This window comes from Tachypleus tridentatus, chromosome 2, assembly GCF_004210375.1.
Source record: "Tachypleus tridentatus isolate NWPU-2018 chromosome 2, ASM421037v1, whole genome shotgun sequence".
NCBI classification, from domain to species: domain Eukaryota; kingdom Metazoa; phylum Arthropoda; class Merostomata; order Xiphosura; family Limulidae; genus Tachypleus; species Tachypleus tridentatus.
Window position 1 is genome coordinate 88,763,592 of NC_134826.1, and position 23,624 is coordinate 88,787,215.

Consider the following 23,624-nt stretch of genomic DNA (forward strand, 5'->3'; position numbering starts at 1 on the left):
TTTATCGTATCCACATTTTTACTGTTCCACCCCCTACATTTATTGTATCATAAACATCATTTTCGACAAACACAAAACAAAATAAAAATATCGTTTTTCTAATCCACTGCTTAAATTTATATCTCGACTTATTTTAATGAGATTTCTTTTGTAAGGAAACAATTACATATTTACTGTTGTGTTTTCATTTTTACTGAAAGTTTGCTTGTTGGTTTGATAAACTGAAAGTTTAAATAAAAACGAGAAAATCAAATTTTGATTTAATTTCATTTTACCCAAAGGTTATCAAATTATTCGTAAAAAAACAAATCGGAGGTGAGGAAGATCTGTAGTTCATATTTCAGAACCTCATTAAATGACTAAATAGTAATTAAGCAAGTGTTCTTATTACCAAACATACACCTGCCCAATTTTTCGTCAAATATCTGATCTGGTGGACAGCTGTGGAAATAATAATTTCTGAAAGTTCCATCAAACTCAAAAGCACACACAATAAACTGGCTACAGTTCTTTGGATGTTGGTGAACCCCCTGACGGATGCATTGGACATTCATGCTCTCTGCTATGGTCACTCCAGGCCCTCTAGGTTTTGGAGTAGTTGTTATCCAATGTGGTCGTCTCCGCAACTGCCGACGTTTGGCTTGCTGGACAGCTGTAAAGTCAGACAAATCCTGATCCTTTGGTAAAGTCACTGAGCTTATGCGAGATGAAACGGCATCTTCACTTTCTCTCGTGCGTGGCCTTACCCGAAATCGTACCCTTGTTCTTGCCCCACCCCTATGTCGAGTCAGCAAATGAGATGTGCGAGGTGTTTCGTTATCTTTGAACGGCATCTCTCTAGATGTTATGGTAGATGGATTCACTCGTTCAATGGTCTTGTATTGAAAAGGGTTGTCAACAGCGCCAGGTTTGAAATCATTAGTGGTTTTAGCTTTAGAAGGAAGTTCCCTAGCTGTTAAAGCTGTGGTTCTCTGATGATTTTGGTAGACAAACAAGGATCCCACTTCCTTTTGTTCTGCTGGAATAAGTGGAACGTGTGGCCCTCCCCAGACCCGATAGTCCAACACAGAGTCGTCTTTATTTTCTTTAGCTTTAGATTTCTTTCTTTTGGGTGCCACATATTGAAATAATTTTTCATTAGCCGATCCACCTTCAAATTGTAGCCTCCAAGGAACTTGAGTGGTTAACTGAGGAACTGGCTCAGTGCTAGAAGTTCCTGGAGGATCCACTGTTGACATGTGTACTGGACGTCGATATTGTGGAATTTCATGTCTTCCAGCTTTCTTCATTGGGACTGATGAAGATGTGCTGGTTAAGAGTTGTCTTGTGGGTTCCAGTCCTGGAGACCTTCGAGGAATTATGTACTTTGGAAAGGTTCTAAATGTTGGAGCAAACGTTATTGATGCATTAGTAGCGTTTTGTTTGGTCAACTGTTGATTCCTTAGAAGTGATTGCACCAGTCTTACCAGGTCAGCAAGGTTATGGGTAGTTGAGACCTCTGTTTGTGGAGCTTCTATTGTTGTGGTGGTCCAACGGAAATGGTGTCGTGGGCGCTTACGTCGGAAGTATTTTCGGGTTGGCTGTAAGGGTTTTAAGATTGTTGGTTTAGGTGTGGATTCTTCACAATGGACGTTGTGGCGATAATCACAAGAGTTCCTTAGTGGGTTGAAATACAAATCAGCAGGACAAGTGAAAGTGTGAGGAACAATACCTAGCTCTGCTGACCCGCTTTCCAAACACCAATAATATTTCTTACAATTTTTAGGGTTCTTAAAGAAGCCTTCGTCTCTACAAACAAAACCGACACCTGGATCAGGGGTTGTCGGAGGCTTGGGTGTCTGAATAACCTCTATGGGATCCAGGATGATGGTTCTATCATCGTTTCTCAGCTGATAGTATGTAGGCAAACGTCGGGCATGTTTGTTGGATTCTTCTGTTTCTGATAATAATTGCTTTCTGGTTTCATCTAGTTTTGTATGTACCACAGTCAGTAAAGCAATGCGTAAGGTCGTCACCAGAGGATTCTTTTCCCCGCAAAATCCTCGAAAATCATCATCATCCAATGTCCAGACCATAGCACCCCCTAAACCTTGTCCTCTTATGTATTCTGCCTATGTACAAATAAAACATATGAGTGCTCTCTATATTTATTAAAGTTAGTTTTATTATATGAATAGCCACACATATTTTGAGAACAACGAGCCATATAAAAAGCTTACTTTTTTGATGACCATCACTTCATCATCAAATCCAACCCATTGGTTATCCTTGTAGCAATACGGTCCCAAAAGGTCTGGATACGGGCGTCGGACTTCCCAATTGTTTTTCAGTATATCCTGACAAATCTGAAAATAAATAAAAAAATAAACTTGTTAAGCCATTAATAATGACAGTTTGTATATAAGTATAAAAAGTACGTGACCGATTCTACACCTCTGGGCTGTATCTCATGCTATTAAACAAATAAAACCACATGTATAAGTTTGAGATATGTACATATAGCAACTAATTGTCATTACAGACGTTATAACGATAACGAAATACTTTATAAAAATGTTACGATTTTATTTCTCTGGATAATAAAACTCCTTAAAGTACAACTGATATAGCTGATCGAAATAACATTTCAGTCTTTGTCCATGAATGCTAGGACGTCTTAAAAGCACACACGTTATTGATGCTTTCAGTATTAAAACTTACCTAGCGGTTTATGAACCTCAAGACTGGCTGGAGTCGAATCACATAGGTTGATTGTTTGTAGTTAAGCACAAAGCTACGCAACAGGTTATCTGTGCTATATCCACTGCGGGTATCAAAACCCGTTTTTCTTTGCATCATAAGGTCGCAGACTTACTGCTGAGTCACAAACAAGGCGCTTTATTAAATTCAAGTATTAACCTAGAATTAACTGAAATGATTGATTGTTTGGAATTAAGCACTAAGCTACATAATGGGCTATCTGTGCTTTACCCACCACGAGTATCGAAACCCGGTTTCTCGCAGTGTGAGTCTGCAGACATACCACTGTGTCACTGTGGTACATTAACTGAAATGTCCATTAACACCGATTTAGCTCTCAGTGACTCAGTTGTATGTTTGAAGGCTTATAATACAAAAAAGTATGTGTGAGTTGGGGGAGAGTAGGAACTCGTGATGAGCAAAACACAAATAGCCCATTGTGTGGGTTTGTGCATGACGAACACATGATTTATTGGTTGTATATAACTGGTCTAATATACACATACCTCGTTGTATGCCAAGTATCCTTTTTCCCTCGTAAATGAACCCTTTTCACCTGGACCGTCTGCAGGGGCTTCGATTCCGTTGTCAGCTGGGTCCAGTAGGGTAAATGATCTGCCGTATGTCGGAACTCCTACTATCAGCTTGTGCCTAGGGGCACCCAATTCCAGGTAGTAGTTTATCGTCCAGTTCTGTTGGACACAAAACACTCTAAGGTCTTAATATTTGTTACTTTCAGGAAGTCATCGTGTTTTACGTAATGATTTTGCAAAGGTTTTAAGTCAGCCATACTATTTAAAAACCATTTATGAAAATATATACTTTGTGGCAGCTTAAAATGGGATATTTAAATTGTGATATCTCATAAAATACATAACCATAGGTCTACAGAAGAACCCTGAAAGGCCCATCATGAAGTTTATATAACCGTAACATTAAGCTTACGTAACCCTAACATACAACCGAAACATCATGGAGCTTAAGTACACATAATATCAAAATGCTCTTTACCACCAGTGTAGCAGTAAACTTACCACATTTAATCTCTTTCTTTCGTCCCAACGGCCAACGTTGGGGGTTTTATGAAGGGGGGCGTGATGATTTACAACCCCTTCGTAAGCGGTGTGATAGTCGTAGGTGAAAACATTCATGAAGTCCACGTACCTACCGGCAAAATATAAGATTATATAAGAGGAGTATATTGATATAATTTGTATTTTATATTGTTCACTACAGGAAAGGCCCAAATAGTTTGTCTGTGTTTGTCTGTTATGACATATAGTATAAAAAATTATAGAAAAAGTCAGTACATTTCTATTTAACAATAGCTGATGCTAACAATAATTAGTAGGATTAATTACAGTTTTGACAGTATTTTCTTTAACCTTTATTCCTGTGTGATCCAATAAACCATCAAAATCATAACCTTACACGATCAGTGCTTTAAAAAAAAAAAAAAGTTTCAGTAGAGTTATGTATTAAAGCTAATTTTCCAAATTTAGCACAAAGCTACATGAGGGATATTTGCACTAACCATTCCTAATTTAACAGTGAAAGACTGGAGGCAAGGCAGCTAGTTACCATCACCCATTGCCAACTCTTGGGCTATTCTGACCAATAAACAGCGAGATTGAGAGTCACATTATAATGTGATAAACCCACATTATACTTGTGATATACTGTAAGTGTGTAAGTCTAGAGTAATCTTTGTTGATACCATTCCTACAAATCGAGTGTTTAAAAAGACGGAGATAACACTACAGGATTTACCTCGATATTTCTGGAACGTCGTATCCATCATCAATGTAGTCCTTCCCAGCAGGCATTGCGACTGAAAGAATTAGTCTCTCCTTTTGACGTGAATCGCTCTCTTCTTCAAAAGCCTGTCGTAGTTCCTAGAATAACAATACCAGAATGTCTTTTTAATTTATCCTGTTCAAGGTAAAAAACATCACAATGAGGGGTAATATATTTTATTTTTAGTATAAATGTATCTATGTTATGTGTGTGTGAAAATACTTAGATGCAAAACGTGGGCGGAGAAAAGGGGAGCCTTACAAAGTTGAACAGCTGTATATCTAACAATGTAACATTCCTGTTCGTTTGAAGCTAAGCACAAAGCTACGCAATGGGTTATCTGTACTCTACTCACCACGGGTACTGAAACCCGCTTTTTAGTGGTGTACGAGAGCTGTTCAAAAAATACGCGGACTGACGTCATAAAACAAAATGTACTTTATTTAGAAGTTACAGGTCTGGGACCCCTTCAAGGTACTCTCCTCCCCAACGCACACACTTATCCCAACGGTGTTTCCACTTGTTGAAACAGTCCTGGTACGCTTCTTTTGTAATGTCCTCCAGCTCCTTCGTCACATTTGCCTTAATCTCGGGAATCGTCTCAAATCTTCTTCCTTTCAAGGATCTTTTGAGTTTGGGGAACATGAAAACATCGCAAGGAGCAAGGTCAGGTGAGTAGGGGGGTGGGGAAGAACAGTGATCGAGTGTTTGGCCAAAAACGCACGAGTTCTGAGGCACAAATTTCGCAGCAACGCGGTGCATCTTCAATTTTTCGGTCAAAATCTCGTAACAAGATCCAACTGATATCCAAAACTCTTCAGCAAGCTCCCTAACAGTCAGACGTCGATTTGCCCGCACCAGGGTGTTGATTTTGTCGACGTGTGGGTCGTCAGTTGACGGGGAAGGACGTCCAGGACGCTCATAATCTTCAATGGACTGTCGACCATCCTTAAAACGTTCATGCCACTTGAAACATGCCGTACGCTTCATAGCAATATCACCGTAAGCCGTGTTAAGCATAGCAAAAGTTTCAGTCGCAGATTTTCCAAGTTTAACACAAAATTTCACAGCAAGTCGTTGCTCCTTCAGGTCATTCATTCTGAAATCCGCCAAACGAAAAAATCGCACTTCACTTAAAACCGCGTAGCTAATACACAAATGAAGATATCTGCAATCGAGAAATGGCATCGTAATCAGCTGATCTGTGCGAACCTAGCGACACCAAGCGGATTCCACTGGAACCAACTGGAGCCGCGCAATTCAAACAGTCCGCGTATTGTTTGAACAGACCTCGTAAGCGCTTGGACAGGGTAAAGGAAGGACATAGCTCTGAAAGGCTCTAGATTTCTACGTGTTATATTTTGCTTCATATGTTGTTTTTACTTTTCACTTCGAGTTTTACGCCAGTAGACAGAAGACCTTATTACCATTTGAATTAGCCCAAGACAGGAAATACCCCTTCGCTAAACAACGAGGCGACATGCCGGTCGGGGAGTCGGAGACCAGGGAAAGCGATGTAGCGTCTGAGACTGAGGGAGCAAGCCCGTCTGTTTCAGGGACAAAAAGTAAGTCTAGTGACTGTGGCCAAACAGATAATGATAACTTAAAATTAAAATCTTTAATGTTCATAGCCGAAAAAGAACTAAAAGCAAAGTTAACGCCGGTTAAAGAAAATACTGTAAGGACTCGAAAAAAAAAGAAAACTAGTAAAAGATATTATGATTTCAGCATGTGAAGACAATGTACCTAAGACTACGGTTATAGACTTTAATATGCCAAAAACTAGCAGTTCTAGCAACCCAAACCCCACCCTGGATATTCAAAAACAAACATGTTCAGACAAAGACGAAGTTCTTTCTGACGACGAAGGCTTCACACTTGTGCAGACTCGAAGTCAGAAAAAACAAATTAAACAAAAAGCAACCACCACAGACACACATGCACAACTCGCCCCAAAATCACCTAAGCACGCAGTTATAATCCAAGGAGTTCCTGGTAGTTACAACCAACCACAATTGGCCAAAGAAATATACAGGTGCAAACCTAATACAAAGATTACTAATATTAAGCGTCTGCCCAGAGGCGGTGTTCTGGTTCAAGGACAGGAACCCGCTGACTTAAACAGTCTACTAAAAGCTTGGCCTGCAGACGCATTCAAAACAGGAAGCATTACAATACACCTACCAGGAACTAAACCAACACCGAAATCTTTTGTGATACGAGGTGTACATAATTCAATAGACATAGAAGACATTAAGGAAGAGTAAAACATAAAACACATTTCAGTTGAGCGTATAATTTCAAATATTACTAAAAGACCCACAAACCTAATCAAAGTAGTCACAGACAACAGTCAGGATATTACACAATTCATTAATAATGGTATCACTATGTGGTATCAAAAGTACACAGTAGAACAAACAAAAACACCAGCAGTGGTTGTCACACAGTGCTACCAATGCCAAAGGTTTGGACATGTAGCAGCAGCATGCCAAGCAAATGCGCGTTGTGTGGGCTGTGGGGAGAATCACCACATTACACAGTGTACAAAACAGAACCCCAAACCCAAATGCTGCAATTGTGGGAAAGAACACACTGCAAACTATAAAGGTTGTCAGAAATATAAATCAATTAAAACACACTTATACGAAATTAAAAATCCCAACATGAACAAGCCGCTACCACCACGAACAATTAAGGAACCCACACCTACCACTCCAGCACCACAAAGTACAACTACACAGACAAACACATACGCTGCAGTGGTTAAAAATTCATCACCCCGACAGGAAAAACCATTACCAAGTGAAGAGGAAATACCAAAACCACCACAAAATACACAACCAACAACAATTGAAACAACACTGACATCTGCCATAACTTCCACTTTCTCGGAAATAATGGCAGAATATACAAATCCCACAAACACCAACAGTCTCACAGACATAATTGTTAAAATCATATTGAAAACATACACAAGTTCTTGCCGCAAATTTTAACCTCCATCATAAACTCTACTAAACATGGATAACTTCACAGTTTTACACATCAATATCCAGGGTGCTCTTGCTTCCAAGAAACATGAGATTGAAGATACAACAAACTACATAAAACCTGATGTAATTATAATTAGTGAAACTCTTCTATATAACTACCATAGATTTAAATTAAACGGCTACTCTACTATTAGACATGACAGGAAGGATAATAGAGATCCAAACAGAGGTCTTTTATTATTGTATAAGACTGAACTTATAGTTCAGGAACTTACTATCCCTTCCAGTAATGAATCTATAGTTATTAATGTAAAACGCAAAATCAGACAGACGTTACTGTGGCGGGCATCTACTGCTCGCCTAGTACAGTGTTAGATGTAAATCTATTGAATATATTGTATAATAGCAACTGTAATCTTATTATTATCGGCGACCTAAACAGTAAACATATAGCATTCAACTGTCATTGTTCAAACGCAAATGGCAACTTACTTTATCAATTTCTGGACGAATCAAACATGACGTTATTAAACGATGCAACACCGACACATATCTCGTACGCACACGGCACCAGTGAAATACTGGACCTATGCCTGTGTTCGTCAAATATGAGTCGCAAATTCGTAAATTTTCATGTTGGTCACGATATAGATAGTGACCACCTCCCAGTTTGGTGTATCTTCAATCTCACCCCCCACTTAAATAAAATCATAGTGAGAGACAAACTGAACTACAAAAAAGCTAATTGGCCAGTTTTCCAAACTATATTAAATGAAACCTTACCTCCAGAAGTACTACATATTGCCGCGGACGCATCAGATACAGATGCATACTGTCATATCATCTCTGAGTGTCTAAAACATGCAGCCAACAGTTCGATACCGAAACAAAAACACTTCACAACAACTCATTCATGGCAATCACATAAAGATATAATACACTTAATTAAAAACAGACGTATACTCCGCAGACAGTACATTCAAAATCGCAACCCCACACTTAAAACTCAGATAAACACAATAAGGAATAAAATACGAAACTTAATCAGACAACAGAAACAAGAAAACTGGGACACCTTCTGTTCCGATCTAAATCACAAAACTGATCCTAAACAATTCTGGACACATTTGAAAAGATTTACAAACACAGGAACAACAAACACAGTATATCCACCACTGGAACTGGATGGAGAAACAGCATACACTGACACAGAAAAAGCCGAGATATTTAAAAAACACCTAGAAAACACGTTCAAAACACATCATGAACCAGACATGAACAAATACTTTTATAATACAGTCACAAACTATATTGATCAAAACAGAAGCATTTTTACACCTAAATTTCCAGTCAACACTAGTACACACCAAGAAAAAACAAAAGACTGGAGCACTCATCAACTGGTAAAACATATCACTGTAACAGAAGTCGTAACTGCTATTAACAACACAAAAAACAAAGCCCCTGGAGAAGATGGTATTCAAGCTATCCTCCTAAAACAAGCCACTCAGAGATTATATGAACACCTAACAGCCTTATTTAATCTCTCACTATCAGCTGGATATATCCCCGTTTCTTGGAAGGAAGCAATAATATTAATGTTCCAGAAAGAAGGAAAGCCAGCGAATAAACCAAACAACTACCGCCCGATTAGCTTAACCAGTTGTATTGGCAAAGTATTAGAGAGGATAATTAGTAATCGTCTGTCAGTTTACTTAGAAGAAAATTCAAAATTACCAGAAATTCAAAACGGATTTCGAAAAAACCGCCAAACTACGGACCACCTGATTCGACTTACAGAATCAATTACCGACTGCTTCAACAAAAAAGAATGCACTGTAGCTTGCTTTCTCGACATTGAGAAAGCATTTGACACAGTGTGGCATAACGGCTTACGACATAGATTGCTTGAAATGGCATTACCCCAGGAAACTATTCGCTGGCTGTCCAACTTCCTGGATAACAGAATGTGTAAAGTAAATGTAAATGGGGCCCACTCAGGGTCCTTTTCACCCGAAGCAGGAGTCCCGCAGGAGGGGTTGTTAGCCCTATATTATTTATCATGTACGTGAGTAATATGCCTCTGTCGGACCTAAATTTAGGTTATGCATCACAGTTCGCTGACGATGTAGCAGTCTGGAAAAGTGCCCCCACTCCGTCAATAGCAGCAACGAACCTACAACCAGTCCTAAATAACATCAAAGAATACTGCCAGAAATACAGAATCAAAATTAATATTCCAAAAACCCAAGTCATAGTATTCAGCAGACTGAATAAGCTGAAAAAAGATCCACCAAAACTCTATATGAATGGATCACTTTTACTGACTGCTACTTCTGCTAAATTTCTAGGTTTAACCTATGACTCAAAATTAACGTGGCTACCACATATTAAAAATGTACTGATACGAATCTGGAAAGAGCAAACTATGCAAGAAGTCTTTCAGGTAAAATCCAAGGAACATCACCAGACAACATACTTAAAATCTACAAAACGTACATTAGACCAACAATAGAATATGCATCACCTGCCTGGATTAACATAGCACCCACACATGTACAGAAACTTCAACGTATACAAAATTCTGTACTAACTTCAGCATACAAAGTACCACGTAGCACCTCAACCACATTCATGCACAAGTATGCAAACATAGATACAATAGCTGAAAGACTCTTGCATAATTCTCTAAAATATTTCAATAAGAATTGGCATAAAAATGACTTAATGTGTGATCTCGACAGATATCACGTACATGATGTAAATGGTCCTAAATACCTCTCCCCTTTTAACATATATTTAAGAAATGTAACACAAGTTGGCCACTATGCACTAGACACTTAGTCCTTGTTTCTTTTTATTTTTATAATTATTATTTTCTTTTTTAATCATTATTATTTTTTTTTTTTTATTTCTCTTTTTGAATTATTATTCAAGTATTGAATAATAATAATTATTATTACTTTCTTTTCTGTGTGAGTGTTTGTGTTACTACAAGTAGTAGTAGCATTCTCTCAATCGAGAAAAAGGAGAAAAATACAAAAAAATATATATATATGAAAATACAAAAAAAAATTAAATGAAAAAAACAACAAAAAACTTCTTGTTCGTCCATGCATGGGCTGAGCCCTGAAATGGACCTGAGTATGATGTTATACTTTTACTCTGGCCCAAAGCTTAAAAAAAACACAAAAAACCCTAAAGACAGACGCTATAATCGTTCGGGAGGGAGGAAGAGGTCAAATGTACCTGACCCTCCTGGGTATTTAACAACATCAATACCCAAATACCCACACAGTCAAACTTGGAACAGACCTCGTAAGTCCGCAGACTGTGCTACTATCGCTTATTATCTTGACTATGTTTTCTTTTATGCTTTATCCAACTGTAGAAAAACGGATCTCATGAGTAATTAATCAAGAATTAAAACCAAACTGGACCAACCTTCTGTTAAAGTACTTAATAGAACGTTAGAATTTACACAATATGTTGACAATATGTTATTAGGCCTTACCTAATAACTTCTACATAGTTTTATGGGTTATTGACTAGGGAAAAGAAGAAGAAAAAAAGCAGCAAAAACCCCCCAGTTATACTGTTTATACATATTTCCAACTTTTTGGATAATACAAAGTCAATAACAATGATGGATAATGCAATTAACATTACTGGTGCTGCCACCTATTTGTCTTTTGGTGTTAACTGAACATATAGCAAACAACGATCTTTTTCCAACAGTGTTAGACATGGAATATATGAAATTGATGAAATATATTTACGAACTAAACAAATACAACCACTAAAAACTATTTATGATTTACACGTCAATCTATCACACCAAACATGTTCGCCCTTTCAGCCGTGGTGGCGTTATAATGTGACGGTCAACCCTACTATTCGTTGGTAAAAGAGTAGCCCAAAAATTGGCGGTGGGTGGTGATGACTAGCTGCCTTCCGTCCAGTCTTACACTACTAAATTAGGGGCGGCTAGCAAAGATAGCCCTCGTGTAGCTTTGTGCGAAATTCAAAACAAACCAAACCACGTCAATCTGAAAGAGAATAGGGTTCAGGGTCTACAGAAATTTATTTTTGGAAATGTATATTAAAAGAAAGATAAATAGGTGGCAGTACCAGTAATGGTTTTTTATCGTGCAAAAAGTTGGAAAGATTTATAAACAGCTTCGCAGAGTGTGATCTTTACCGTTTTCTTCCAAATGGTTGGTATGCGACCCCCAAAATATGTAGAAGTTATTAGGTGTCTGTAATAAAACTTTACACAGTTTGTATCTATTAATTCTGTCTTATTAAAGTTTTACTAAAAATACCTGAAAAATTAAAAACAGTTTAAAGTATTGGATTTGGCCCTCTACAGACAAAATAACGAAGTCATGTTTGTTTCATTCCTTGTTTTTGTCGTCTGTTGTGCTAGAATGTAATTTGATTAAAAACATATGAGAATCCTCAATAGCCACAGCAATTGAAGTTCTTTTAGATTGGATTAGGGTAAATTAATCAAGACGTTTCTCTTCCTTTTTATTGGCTATATTTTTCTGCGCCAGCAATAACAAGTGTGGGGGGCGTGCGTATACCTGATTTTATTTTATTACTCGTCAGGACCTCTACGAACTTACCCTCAAATTGAAATTATTTAAGGCAGGATTAGACTAAATTAGTTCAAAAGACCTTAGGCGTGGTCAAATACGTCAACAGAAAGGGTAGGACCTTCTGAGCCCAAAACTGTAATTAGATTTAAAATCGGTAAGAGGTGATGGAGCTATGAGCTAAAAATTTGCACTTAAAAAAAACAACAACAAAAAACACTCGGCCATTTTATGAACTACTATGCCGCGGCTAAAAGATTCAGTGATGAGCTGTAGTTACACAGTAGACGGCGCCACAGAGTAAAAATGTGGACCTATGTGCTTTGAATCACTCAGTGGTTCATAACTCAACAAGATTTCGCGAAGACCAGATGTCAGTTGACTGTAGATGATGTATCAATATTCTAAACTAAAACAATTGGACAGGACACTAAGAAGCGCTACCTTCCCTATCCTAAATCATAATTACTGAAATATATAAGAAAACATTTTAAAAATATTAATCAGCGCCAAAGAAGGTAGAATATATTTAACTTTACCAACATCGTAAACCTGTTTATTTCTAAAAATGATAAACAAAAAAAAAAAAATCTTCTGGGGTACAACTTAGGGTACTTAGTGGTACACGTTTTAACCTCTTAGTCGTATTGCTTTCAAATCGTACTCATTTTATTTACATTATGATTTTGTTTGATTCTTTCGTCTTCTGGAACTTGTATACTTTCACATGTTATGAAAGACGTCCGTCTCTGTGTTTCGATAATGACATATTGTTTGTTTGTTTTGAATTTCGCGCAAAACTACTCGAGGGCTATCTGCGCTAGCCGTCCTTAATTTAGTACTGTAAGACTAGAGGGAAGGCAGCTAGTCATCACCACCCACCGCCAACTCTTGGGATACTCTTTTACCAACGAATAGTGGGATTGGTCGTAACATTATAACGCCCCGACGGCTGGAAGGGCGAACATGTTTGGTGCGACCGGGATTCGAACCCGCAACCCTCGGATTACGGGTTGAACGCCTTAACACGCTTGGCCATGCCGGGCCCATAGCAAAAGGGAATTGAGTCCGACTATGTCGGATGGACTACTCCATACTGCCTATTCACAGGCGCGATCTCACGACTGCACGACGCGGGAACTTTTGCCTACTGCGTTTTCGCCCTAGGCTGGTTCGCTCCTCATTAGTCAACCCGGTGACCCTCGGCTCTCCGAAGATCACCATCTCGACGTCGAGCTTAGTGCGGACGCCCGATCAACATAGGTCAGTATACAGCAGAACTCCCAACCTCAAACCGTCCACCAAGTCCGGCCTCCAAATAGCTGGATTACAGGAGAACGCCACAACCCCCAAGCAATGACGTATTTATCATCAGTTTTTCTGAAGATTTTTCAGTGAGGTTTACTTCCCCATATAATAACAAACATTAATTTAGTTACGTGAATAATATTATGACAATTTTTTAGCTGTGTTGATGAGACCTGAACAGATAAAAACTGCAGTCCAAAACAGACGTTACCGCTTTTCAATTTCATCTTTGAAAAACTTTTAACATATATAGATATATAGTCCCTTTAAATATTTCTTTTAAAATTGAGGCTCAAATTGAATGTCTGACTATTATTTAAAGCAACTAAACATTACATAATTATAATTTTTTAGAGAAATAAAAACAAAGACTAGATATTGTATTGTGAAATGTTATTTTGGGTTTGTCAGTGTGACGTCCCATGTAGTCGTTTATCTTAATTGTGCGCAAACCTAGCACTAAGTGCAAAAGAAGGTTGAAATTAAAGAAAACAGTCTTTCCATCGTTAACTTCCTAGCTTATAAAATAATATATCACGAACCTTAATTAAAAGAGCGTAACCTTTGCGATCATCATGGCTGCTACCAGCTCTCGAACCAGGATACTCCCAATCCAATTCCAGGCCATTAAACCTATTTTGTCTCAAGAAGCGTATGGTACTTTGTATAAACTTTCCTCGCAGTGACGAGTCTGCTACCAGCTTAGAAAACCTGGGAATACAGATATCAACTTTATCTAATTCAGATTTAAAATGCACCCAAACATACTGGGTGGATTAGAAAACCTGGAATCACAAACCTCAATATCTCAATTTCCAATGACCATAACTTTTATTAATAAAAAAACTATCCGTGCTCTGCCCACCGTGGATATTGAAATATGATTTTTAGCGTCACAAGCCTCAAGACTTGGGAAGTAAATTTGGAGAAGCAACATATTAAGGCAAAAATAATAATTCTGTTCATCAACCAACACATTTCCAAGACGAAAACGATTAGGAAGGAAGCCTGAGTTTGGAAATGAAAAGTATTTATTATTAAATTTAAATCAATAATAACCTAAAAAACTGTATGACAGATATGAAAAAAATCGACTTATAGCTTTCATTTATTTATATGTTAAAATAAAACAAAACAAAATAAAACTATTAATTGGATAATACCTTTTAGATATTCTTCATTCCAGTTTACCATAGGATAAACGGTAAGTCTGAGGGCTAAAAATGTTGAAAGCCAAGTCTCGATACCAATTGTGTAGCTTTACGGTTAACAAAATCCAGCACCCAATAGCAATCATGGCCTTAAAATATAGTATTTTTAAAACCATGATCGATTTAATTCTATTTATTTTGTGTTCAGTTGTAAAAAATATTTTAAAAAACCACAACGGATTGGCCAATACCTTTTCGATCCTTCATTCCAACCTCCAATAGCAATCATTGTCTTTAGGTCTCGATTATACTTCTTCATACCCACGAATTTCCTGTAATTACCTAAATTTCAAAAGTGAAATCCTATAATTCGTCTTTATGTATGGAATTTACATAAAAAAGAAAACATATATTGACTGAAGTGTTATGTTATATCACACAACAGAAAATAAACTTTGAAATATCATTATAAGAACAAATTGTTTGTCGTAACTAAAACTAGTGTACATTTCAGATTTTAAAATATTTTCATACATTGCATAGCTCTCGAAACCTAATTACGTTTCTTCTTGCACAATGGGTTGTATGTATTCTGCCAATCGAAGCCCAGTTTTTAAATTTCTTTAAATAGTGTTCGAGTAATTCCTATACCAACTACACTACACCTATTTCAAAACATATTTGTACGAATTAAAATTACATAAAACGTTTCGTATTCAAATTAAAACAAAGATTTGTGTCTGGGTCAGAGCCTTGCCTGTCCAATTTAGGTAATCTTTCCCACTCCCCGTTTCACATTTCAAAGTGATATACAAATTTGTCAAATATAAAAGAAAATAATATAATAAAATTAAAATTAAACACAATAAAAATAAGTGGACCAGGCGTAAATATTTATTTCGCATTAGTTATAATAATAACCAGTGCCAGTGAAAACGAGATAATTATTTCGATTATATTTTCTACTATCAATCACCTCCAATAAATAAGTGCGTACACCCCTCAAAAATAAACATATTACAGCGCTTGAATTTGCAATATGTGATTTTTTTAACGTATTTGTACTTTTTCTTTGTAATTCAACGTTTTGCGTTGGTATTTTAGAAAGAGGAAAAAAACCCAATAAACTACTAGTGAATTTTCAAACATCAACCAAAAGAAAAAACAAAATTTAAAAATATATTTATATCGAAAAACTACCCATACCTGTATAAGATATTGTACGTATTTTGAATAAACAATTTTAGTTGAAATTAATTTGAATCTGAAGACCGAGATAGTATAAACCATCATTTCAAACTAATGTTGTTTACAACTAACCGATTTTTTCACGTTACTTAACCCGAATAGTCCAGTCGTGTAAATTTTCACCAGTCTTCGATCACTACTTTGTCTCGCAAGTTGATCCTACCGAGTTTGAGAATGCTCAATCATTCGAGTTTCCATTAAAACGAAACAAATTGGGCCAGAAATGGCTTTCGAATACTAATACCATAGCTATCAAGCGCCATCTAATAGTGATAATGAGAACTGAGCATGTTTGTAATTATGATCTACAGTGATTTAGGCAATAATATATACATCTGTAAAAACGGCTGGTATGGCATAAGATATACACATCTGTTCAGTAGCTAAAGATTTTCTAATAGCGATTATAGTTGAAAGGCCAAAAAGTATAAAATAAATTATTTAACTTTTCCAAACTTTTCTGGCATTTTAATGTTTAGGCTTCTCGACTTATACATTTGTTATATCAACACACAAGCCTTGCACCTTTCAGTAAACTTTTTTAAAAATAATTTTCAAAAGTATTGTTTGTTTGTTTTGGAATTTCGCACAAAGCTACTCAAGGGCTATCTGTGCTAGCCGTCCCAAATTTAGCAGTGTAAAAAACTAGAGGGAAGGCAGATAGTCATCACCGCCCACCGCCAATTCTTGGGCTACTCTTTTACCAACGAATAGTGGGATTAACCGTAACATTATACACCCCCACGGCTGGGAGGGCGAGCATGTTTAGCGCGAACCCGCGACCCTCAGATTACGACCCTTACGCGCTTGGCCATGCCTTTCAACAGTAATATTTGTAACAAAATGCATGTTTTTAGTAATTCCATTTCATAACTGCTCTTCTATAATAATTACATACCATATCACAAAAGCACCTGTATTTATACCAAGCATATTTCTTAAAAGTGATTTTTGTTTAGATACATATATATGCAAAAACGGCTCGTTTGAGTTGAGAAAATATTTTACGTAAAAGAATTTTCTCACAAAACCATCAACATAATTTCACAAAACAGAAAGCTAAAAAACAATCTTACAAAAAGAGACATTAATTCCATTAAAAACCTAAAACAAGACAAAAACATAAAAGTTATAAATGCAGATAAAGGAAACGCTATAGTCATAATGAACACAAATGAATACATCCAAAAAATGAAGAACATCCTATCAGACACGAACAAATTTAAACCAATACACACAAATCCAACAAAGACACACGAGACGCAACTAAACAAATTACTACTAAAAATGAAAAAAGCCAACACAATTTCACAAACACTTTAAAGTTCGCTCTTCCACGTAAAATATTTTCTCAACCCAAACGAGCCGTTTTTGCATATATATTTCTTGACAAGTGGGTTTTCTCGACATCATTGATTTGTTTAGATACAGATAAACCAATTATTATATTCGCAGTGCGATAGAGGGTGATAAATCATTCCCATTAACATAAGTGTATAATTACAAATTATTGTTAAAAGCTGTATTTTCATTGTTATAATTTAGTTATTTTTGCAAAAGGCGCCGCAAATCGTGGTGATAAGGTAATAATCGAGAAACAAACTAATATACAGACACGCATATATGTCATGAATACGAGAAAGCAGTTAGTACAATGGAATATTTAGTGAATGATTTAAGATTAATAGTAATTGGCCCGGCATGGCCAGGTTGGTTAAGGCGTTCGGCTCGTAATCTGAAGGTTACAGGTTCGAATCCCCGTCGCACCTTTCAGCCGTGGGGGGTTATAATGTTACGATCAATCCCACTATTCGTTGGTAAAAGAGTAGCCCAAGAGTTGGCGGTGGCTGGTGATGACCTGCTGGCTTACACTGCTAAATTAGGGACGGATAGCGCAGATAGCCCTCGTGTAACTTTGCGCAAAATTCAAAGACAAACAAACAAACAATAATATTAATTATCGGATATTTTCGGTTATTCGGTTGATTAACTGCGAAAGTTTACATGTATTTGAAGTTATGTATTGGTACAGCCATATAAGCGAGGAATTTTCGTAAATTTAGGATTACAACCTGCGTTAAAGTGAACATAGACAGCAGGAAGGTTATAGATGAAATTAACTTGTCACCATTATGGAATGGGCCTGGCATTAATTTACCAGATAATCCAGAATAACCCATCCATTGATAAAACACGTCACAACAGTGATTATTTAATTATTTTTAAAATGTGATTATATTTTTTTACCCATAGCTTAAAACTTTTTTTTTAATGGAACTTGAGAATCAGGTACTGCTCTTTAAAGTTAAGTATATTTTGGCAAAATGACATAAAACTAAAATAACTATCACAAGATTGATTAGACGATTTTACAAATATACTATTTTTAAAGCCAAAGGTAATATTTTAAAAGTGCAAACAATTAAGACATGTGGAAGGTTTTACAGTTTCCCAAAAATAGAACAAAATTTCGAAACAAAATTTTAAGGAAAGGAAAATGTAGACAAAGTTCATGGAAAAGTATTACTTTTATTTAGATTTACATTCTCTGGTTATTCAGCGGTATGTTTGAGATATTATAACGCTAAAATTCGAATTTTATTCCTGCAACAAGCATAGCATAAATAGCCCACTGTGTAACATTGTGCTTAATTGTTTAAAAAAAAACAATTTCATGGCATGTTTTACATACAATATTATTCGATTTCGTAAAACTTAAGAGTTAGTTGCACCTTAATGAATCCGGAAACTTTACTATCCGTTTTATATAATAAATAAAATCAAATTAAAACAATTCTTGCACTCGACAGGATTCATATTTATGTACACGTGGAATTAATTTCCTTTGATCCCACGGTGTATCTTGGGACACGATCGATTCACTGTTTTTGAATTTCGCGCAAAGCTACACGAGGGCTATCTGCGCTAGCCGTCACTAATTTAACAGTGTAAGCTAGCTGGACATCAACACCCACCGCCAACTCTTGGGCTACTCTTTTACCAACGAATAGTGAGATTGACCGTCACATTATAACGCCCCCACGGCTGAAAAGGCGAGCATATTTGGTGCGACAGGGATTCGAATCCGCGACCCTCTGATTACGAGTCGAGTGCCTTAACCACCTGGCCATGCCGGCCCGTCGATTCATTGACATGAACAACGAGTAGCAAAAATAGGAACAGTGACGTCATCAAGATGGCAGAGTAACTGTACCAATGGAACATGTTTTTAAAATACTTTGCACAAATGCATATAACGTTCTGCAAACATTTTCTACTTTTTTCTTGTTATTTACTACAATGTTGATCGCATGATAATTATTATACTTACTAAACAAACGTTATTGTACTATCGCATCATAACTTTGCTACGAACCATCTAGAAACTCGTATTCGAACAACTACAACAAAAATCAGTTTCCGCTATACTAGAAACGTCACTTTTTATCCCAGTTCACTCAAATCGCGTATTGGAAAACAACCTCCAAGAGACGTTTTGGACAGGTGAATTGAGCATACCCATATAAGCTGTTTTACGTTTAAATTCTAAAAACTTACTCTGATCATCTTTACTCAAAATAATATCAAACGTCTATAATACAGTATGTAGAAGAATCTTTGAAGAGTCAATGAAAAGATAAACCAGAAAATAATCCTAACAACAGCAGAGAGCTAGTAAAACTATCAACAACGATTAGCACTACTAGTGCTAATGTCAATAACAGAACGGGTTTCTAATATCTGTAAATCAAAATTAGTTTATTCGTTGAAAAATTTGTATATTAGACGACAATTTATGTGTTTGAAGTTACCAAAGGTCAAACTAAAAATAATTTTTCTCGCCTGCAGGCCCCAAACGAAAGCTGTGAGAATTCGTTTGTTGTGCTGATAACACTCTGCCCAACGTTAATGCAAATGGGTCATTACATGCCAACTCACCCAGAAAAAAGAACTTTTCCCAGTTCATGTAATGACCCATATTACAGTTCTAGGATAGAACTTTGTTTAGGTTTTAAATACAAATATTAGGATAATATTCATAAATACTGCAACAAAAGTAAAATAAAATAAATCAATAAGGTTAAATTAACATTTAAATTAAATCTATTTGACAGTGGGAAAAAACGAAGAAAAATGAACGCCAGTTACACGAATTAAGTGAATTCTCAAACTTAAGCTTACCAACGCTCCGAACTAGAAAAAAGGCAGAGCGCGAACAGACCGATATTGCGAAAATTTTCCACCAAAAGTACTGAAGTTTGATTTCTTTTTATTATTGTTATTCAACTTTATATCCTGTTTCTATTATTATTATTATGAGAATTTTTACAAAAGTTTTCAAAAGATTAGAAAGGTTTCGTTACGGGTAATAATTATAACTATATCTGAAAATGTAGTTTGCTTATGTCCCTAACGTAACATCATACACATAATAGTGTTTACTTAATATAACAACTTGAATGAACGTTAGGCCTACATGTGCAACTGTGCAGCAGGCAGAGCTGTAAACATGTTACATCTTGGTGCCTTAAGATGAAAGATTAAAACATTTGATGATTATACACAAACCTGCCCTACTTCTGAAGAAAACTAGCCATATTCCCTATAGATAGTTGTCAACTTTAGTCTGTTTTAACTGAGAATATTTCGGAATAATTCCCAAGCATAGAATTTTGCTGATTTTGTATTTGTTTTTCACAAACGTTCATAGGGTTCGCATGCATTTCGGTGTCTTTGATCATGGAAGTTCATCCTGGTTTTCCTATTCGGATCCTGCCTAGCTTTACATCATAATGATGTGATATCATACGTATAATATTATGCTTGTATTAGACTAGGAACTCCCTACTTCACAGACTTTTATTTACGAACTAGTCACACCTATTGGCGATTAAATTCTACTAAAATGGGAAGGGGTAATTAAAAAGAGGAAGAATTACTGACAAAAACGTGGAATTAGACTCGTGTAACGAAATACGGAGAAATCGAACGTGATACGTGATAAACACTTGGCTTTATATATATATAAACAAAATACTTCTTTAGCGTTCCCACCAGTTTTCTTTTTTGCAGCCGCCCCCACACTTTTTGGCAACATTGTATCCTTTTTTGAATTATTGTTTTGTTTTTTGTTCATACAAATAAACAAAGAAGACTTCATAATAATAATAATAATTCAGTTGATTCATTTTGTCCGTTTTCTTTATCTGTCATAAATTCTGTATAATGTTGATAAGAAGGCGAATCAAAGACTTCTGTTTGATGTGGACCCTTTGAAAACAAGCAACAGCCATGAACCAAAGGGTGCAAACTTTATTTTAAAGAGATCAATGAAAGGAAAATGGCCTCCTCCCTCCTTTTCGAAAACTCGGGATACTAAACACGTTCTTCTTTTTTCACCTGGCCTAAAGATGTGCATTTAAAGAAAATAGTTGATATTTATGTACTTGAAGAAACAGAAACATGCAACACTGTTTAATAAGCTTGAGGTAATTAAGAAAAGTACAGAAATGTATGTAAATAAAATTAATGTTCAGTAATCTCCTTTACCTTGCTCAATATCGTTGTACCAGTCAGAAGGCTTCAATTCATAATCCTTGCCAAAGCCAGCGAAAGCATAGATTAAATGGGTACATAGGTGTGGGTTGATGTTTTCTGGCGTGAATTTGGCTAGTCCAGGCCTATAAACTGCCCAGTTAGCGTAGTAACATACCAGTTTCAGGTTCGAAGAGTTTTCTATTGTCGCCGAGTCTAAATAATTGCAGAATTTATTATAATATTAAGTTTTTGTCTGCCCTGAAAATGAACGTGCACCTCATTGTCTAAATATTTCAATGGATGTAAACAAAAGGCAGATGTGAATATACTTAAGTAGACAATATATACATATTAAAAGCTTAAAAAACGTCTAAAGTTATGTCTTAGGATAATATTAAGTTTACTTACTGAAAGTAAAGTACCGTAAAATTTAATCCTAACAAAACTAAAAACAAGTATAGCGTTAATTTATCTCTTTATCGAATATAAACTGTACTTAATAAATACAGGGTGGTCCGTAAGTCCCTACCCATCCATACGTAAAAGACATTGTGTCTAAACAACGTTATAATACTAATGATAAGTTGAAGGCAGCTGTTACCGCGGCATTTGGAACAATAACTCCTGCTATGTTGAGGAAAATGTCTCACAGAACATGGCGTCGCATAATATTATGCAGCGAGAATGAGGGACACCACACAGATACTCTGGATACATAAGATATATAGATGGGTAGGGACTTACGGGCCACACTGTATGTAACTAACGTTAGGCCTAACACAAGTGGACTTGATAGATTTCGGTGTCTGGTATTAGCATTATTTTGTATTATTATAGATTCTGTATTTTAGGAAGTACTGTTGTAATATGTACTAATTTAACCGCATGTTTAGCGTGTCTTTGCTGGTGATAACATAATATTTACTCACTCTGAACTTTTTTTGATGAAGATTACCATGATTGGCCAATTAGTTTCGAGTAAAACTCTACTCAGCCTCAACTTTTGGCGACTTAATTTACATTACATAATTTCTGCTAAACCAATAAGAAATGAATTTCTAATGTTTTTTAGAAAGAAGAGGCATAAACAATGTAATAGATATTTTATTACAAGCTACAGCTTTCATAATAAGATTAGTTTTAGTATTTAAATCAACAATCCAAATTTAAATAATAAAACTTACTTTACCGTTATAATTTGTGCTTAAGAATGATCGCACCAGTGATCGAAACGTCGAAACTATTTTAAAAATATTTTTCTTACTATAAAAAACTGTAACTTTTAATAAAAAACTTAAGTAAGTAAGTAAACTCAAAACGAAACTTAATTTTAAAGGTAGTTTAAAAGGTACAAAAACGGAAAAATGGAGAATAAGAAACAATTCATTATAATTCTTAGGCACATAGCATACTTACAGGCTTGTGACGTCAGCTCTACCAAAAGAAGTAAAGGAAGCCACCACATCTATATTGAAAACGAAAAGAAATATAAGTATTACTATGTTCGATGTCTAAAGGTTGTTCAATTTACAGATTAAACAATAAAAAAATATTAAAAATCACCAAAGTTTTGTTAAAACTGCAACTTCAATAAAGTTTTTCTTCCTGATTATTTTAATGTTCAAAGGTCATAAAGAAGTTTGAACGTATACAAATTTAACAACATAACAATAGGCTTAGCAACAAGTACAAAAAAGGCGTTAAATTCAATAACATATAACCCTCTATCTTTTCAAACATTTTTGTTTTTTTCTTTCCTAGTATGCAGTAATATATGAATATTATCTCGTTTTTTAACATATATTTCCAAGTCTTAAATATAAGCATTTCCTTCAACGAGGATAGCAGCCAGTTCTACTCGGATTCGATCAGTTGAACTAACGTATCTATCACAATCAAAGCGTGTCCCCCCACAAAAATTTCAGCTTGAGAGAGGGGGGGGAGTTATGCTGTGGCGTGACTTGGGTACTTGTGTTCATCTGACCCGACTATAAATGTCTAAAAGAAAACCACTTCACCGCCAAGTGACCTTCTTTCTATTTAGGCCCGGCATGGCCAGATGGTTAAGGCACTCGACTCGTAATCGCAGGGTCGCGGGCTCGAATCCCCGTTACACTAAACAGGCTCGCCCTTTCAGCCGTGGGGGCGTTATAATGTTACAGTCAATCTCACTATTCGCTGGTAAAAGAGTATCCCAACAGTTAGCGATGGGTGGTGATGACTAGCTGCCTTTCCTCTTGTCTTAC

The 23,624-nt window shown here is 36.2% G+C and overlaps 1 protein-coding gene across 8 annotated transcripts in view; it reads right to left on the minus strand.

The window, feature by feature from the left end:
* Positions 1-23,624, minus strand: part of LOC143244460 (putative chitinase 10) — a 55,026-nt gene continuing 31,402 nt past the window's right edge. For 7 of the 8 annotated variants that reach the window (XM_076489152.1, XM_076489156.1, XM_076489157.1 and 4 more), the window contains 9 exons: positions 22,795-22,843; positions 21,391-21,591; positions 14,844-14,934; positions 13,984-14,152; positions 4,510-4,634; positions 3,774-3,903; positions 3,246-3,431; positions 2,220-2,345; positions 1-2,111 (listed from right to left, as the gene is read on the minus strand). In XM_076489152.1, coding sequence (XP_076345267.1) covers positions 360-2,111; positions 2,220-2,345; positions 3,246-3,431; positions 3,774-3,903; positions 4,510-4,634; positions 13,984-14,152; positions 14,844-14,934; positions 21,391-21,591; positions 22,795-22,843 — 2,829 coding nt within the window. In that variant the 3' untranslated portion in view covers positions 1-359. Of the gene's footprint in view, positions 2,112-2,219; positions 2,346-3,245; positions 3,432-3,773; positions 3,904-4,509; positions 4,635-13,983; positions 14,153-14,843; positions 14,935-15,798; positions 15,854-21,390; positions 21,592-22,794; positions 22,844-23,624 lie in introns of those variants that run through there. The other variant, XM_076489159.1, reaches the window with a different exon arrangement.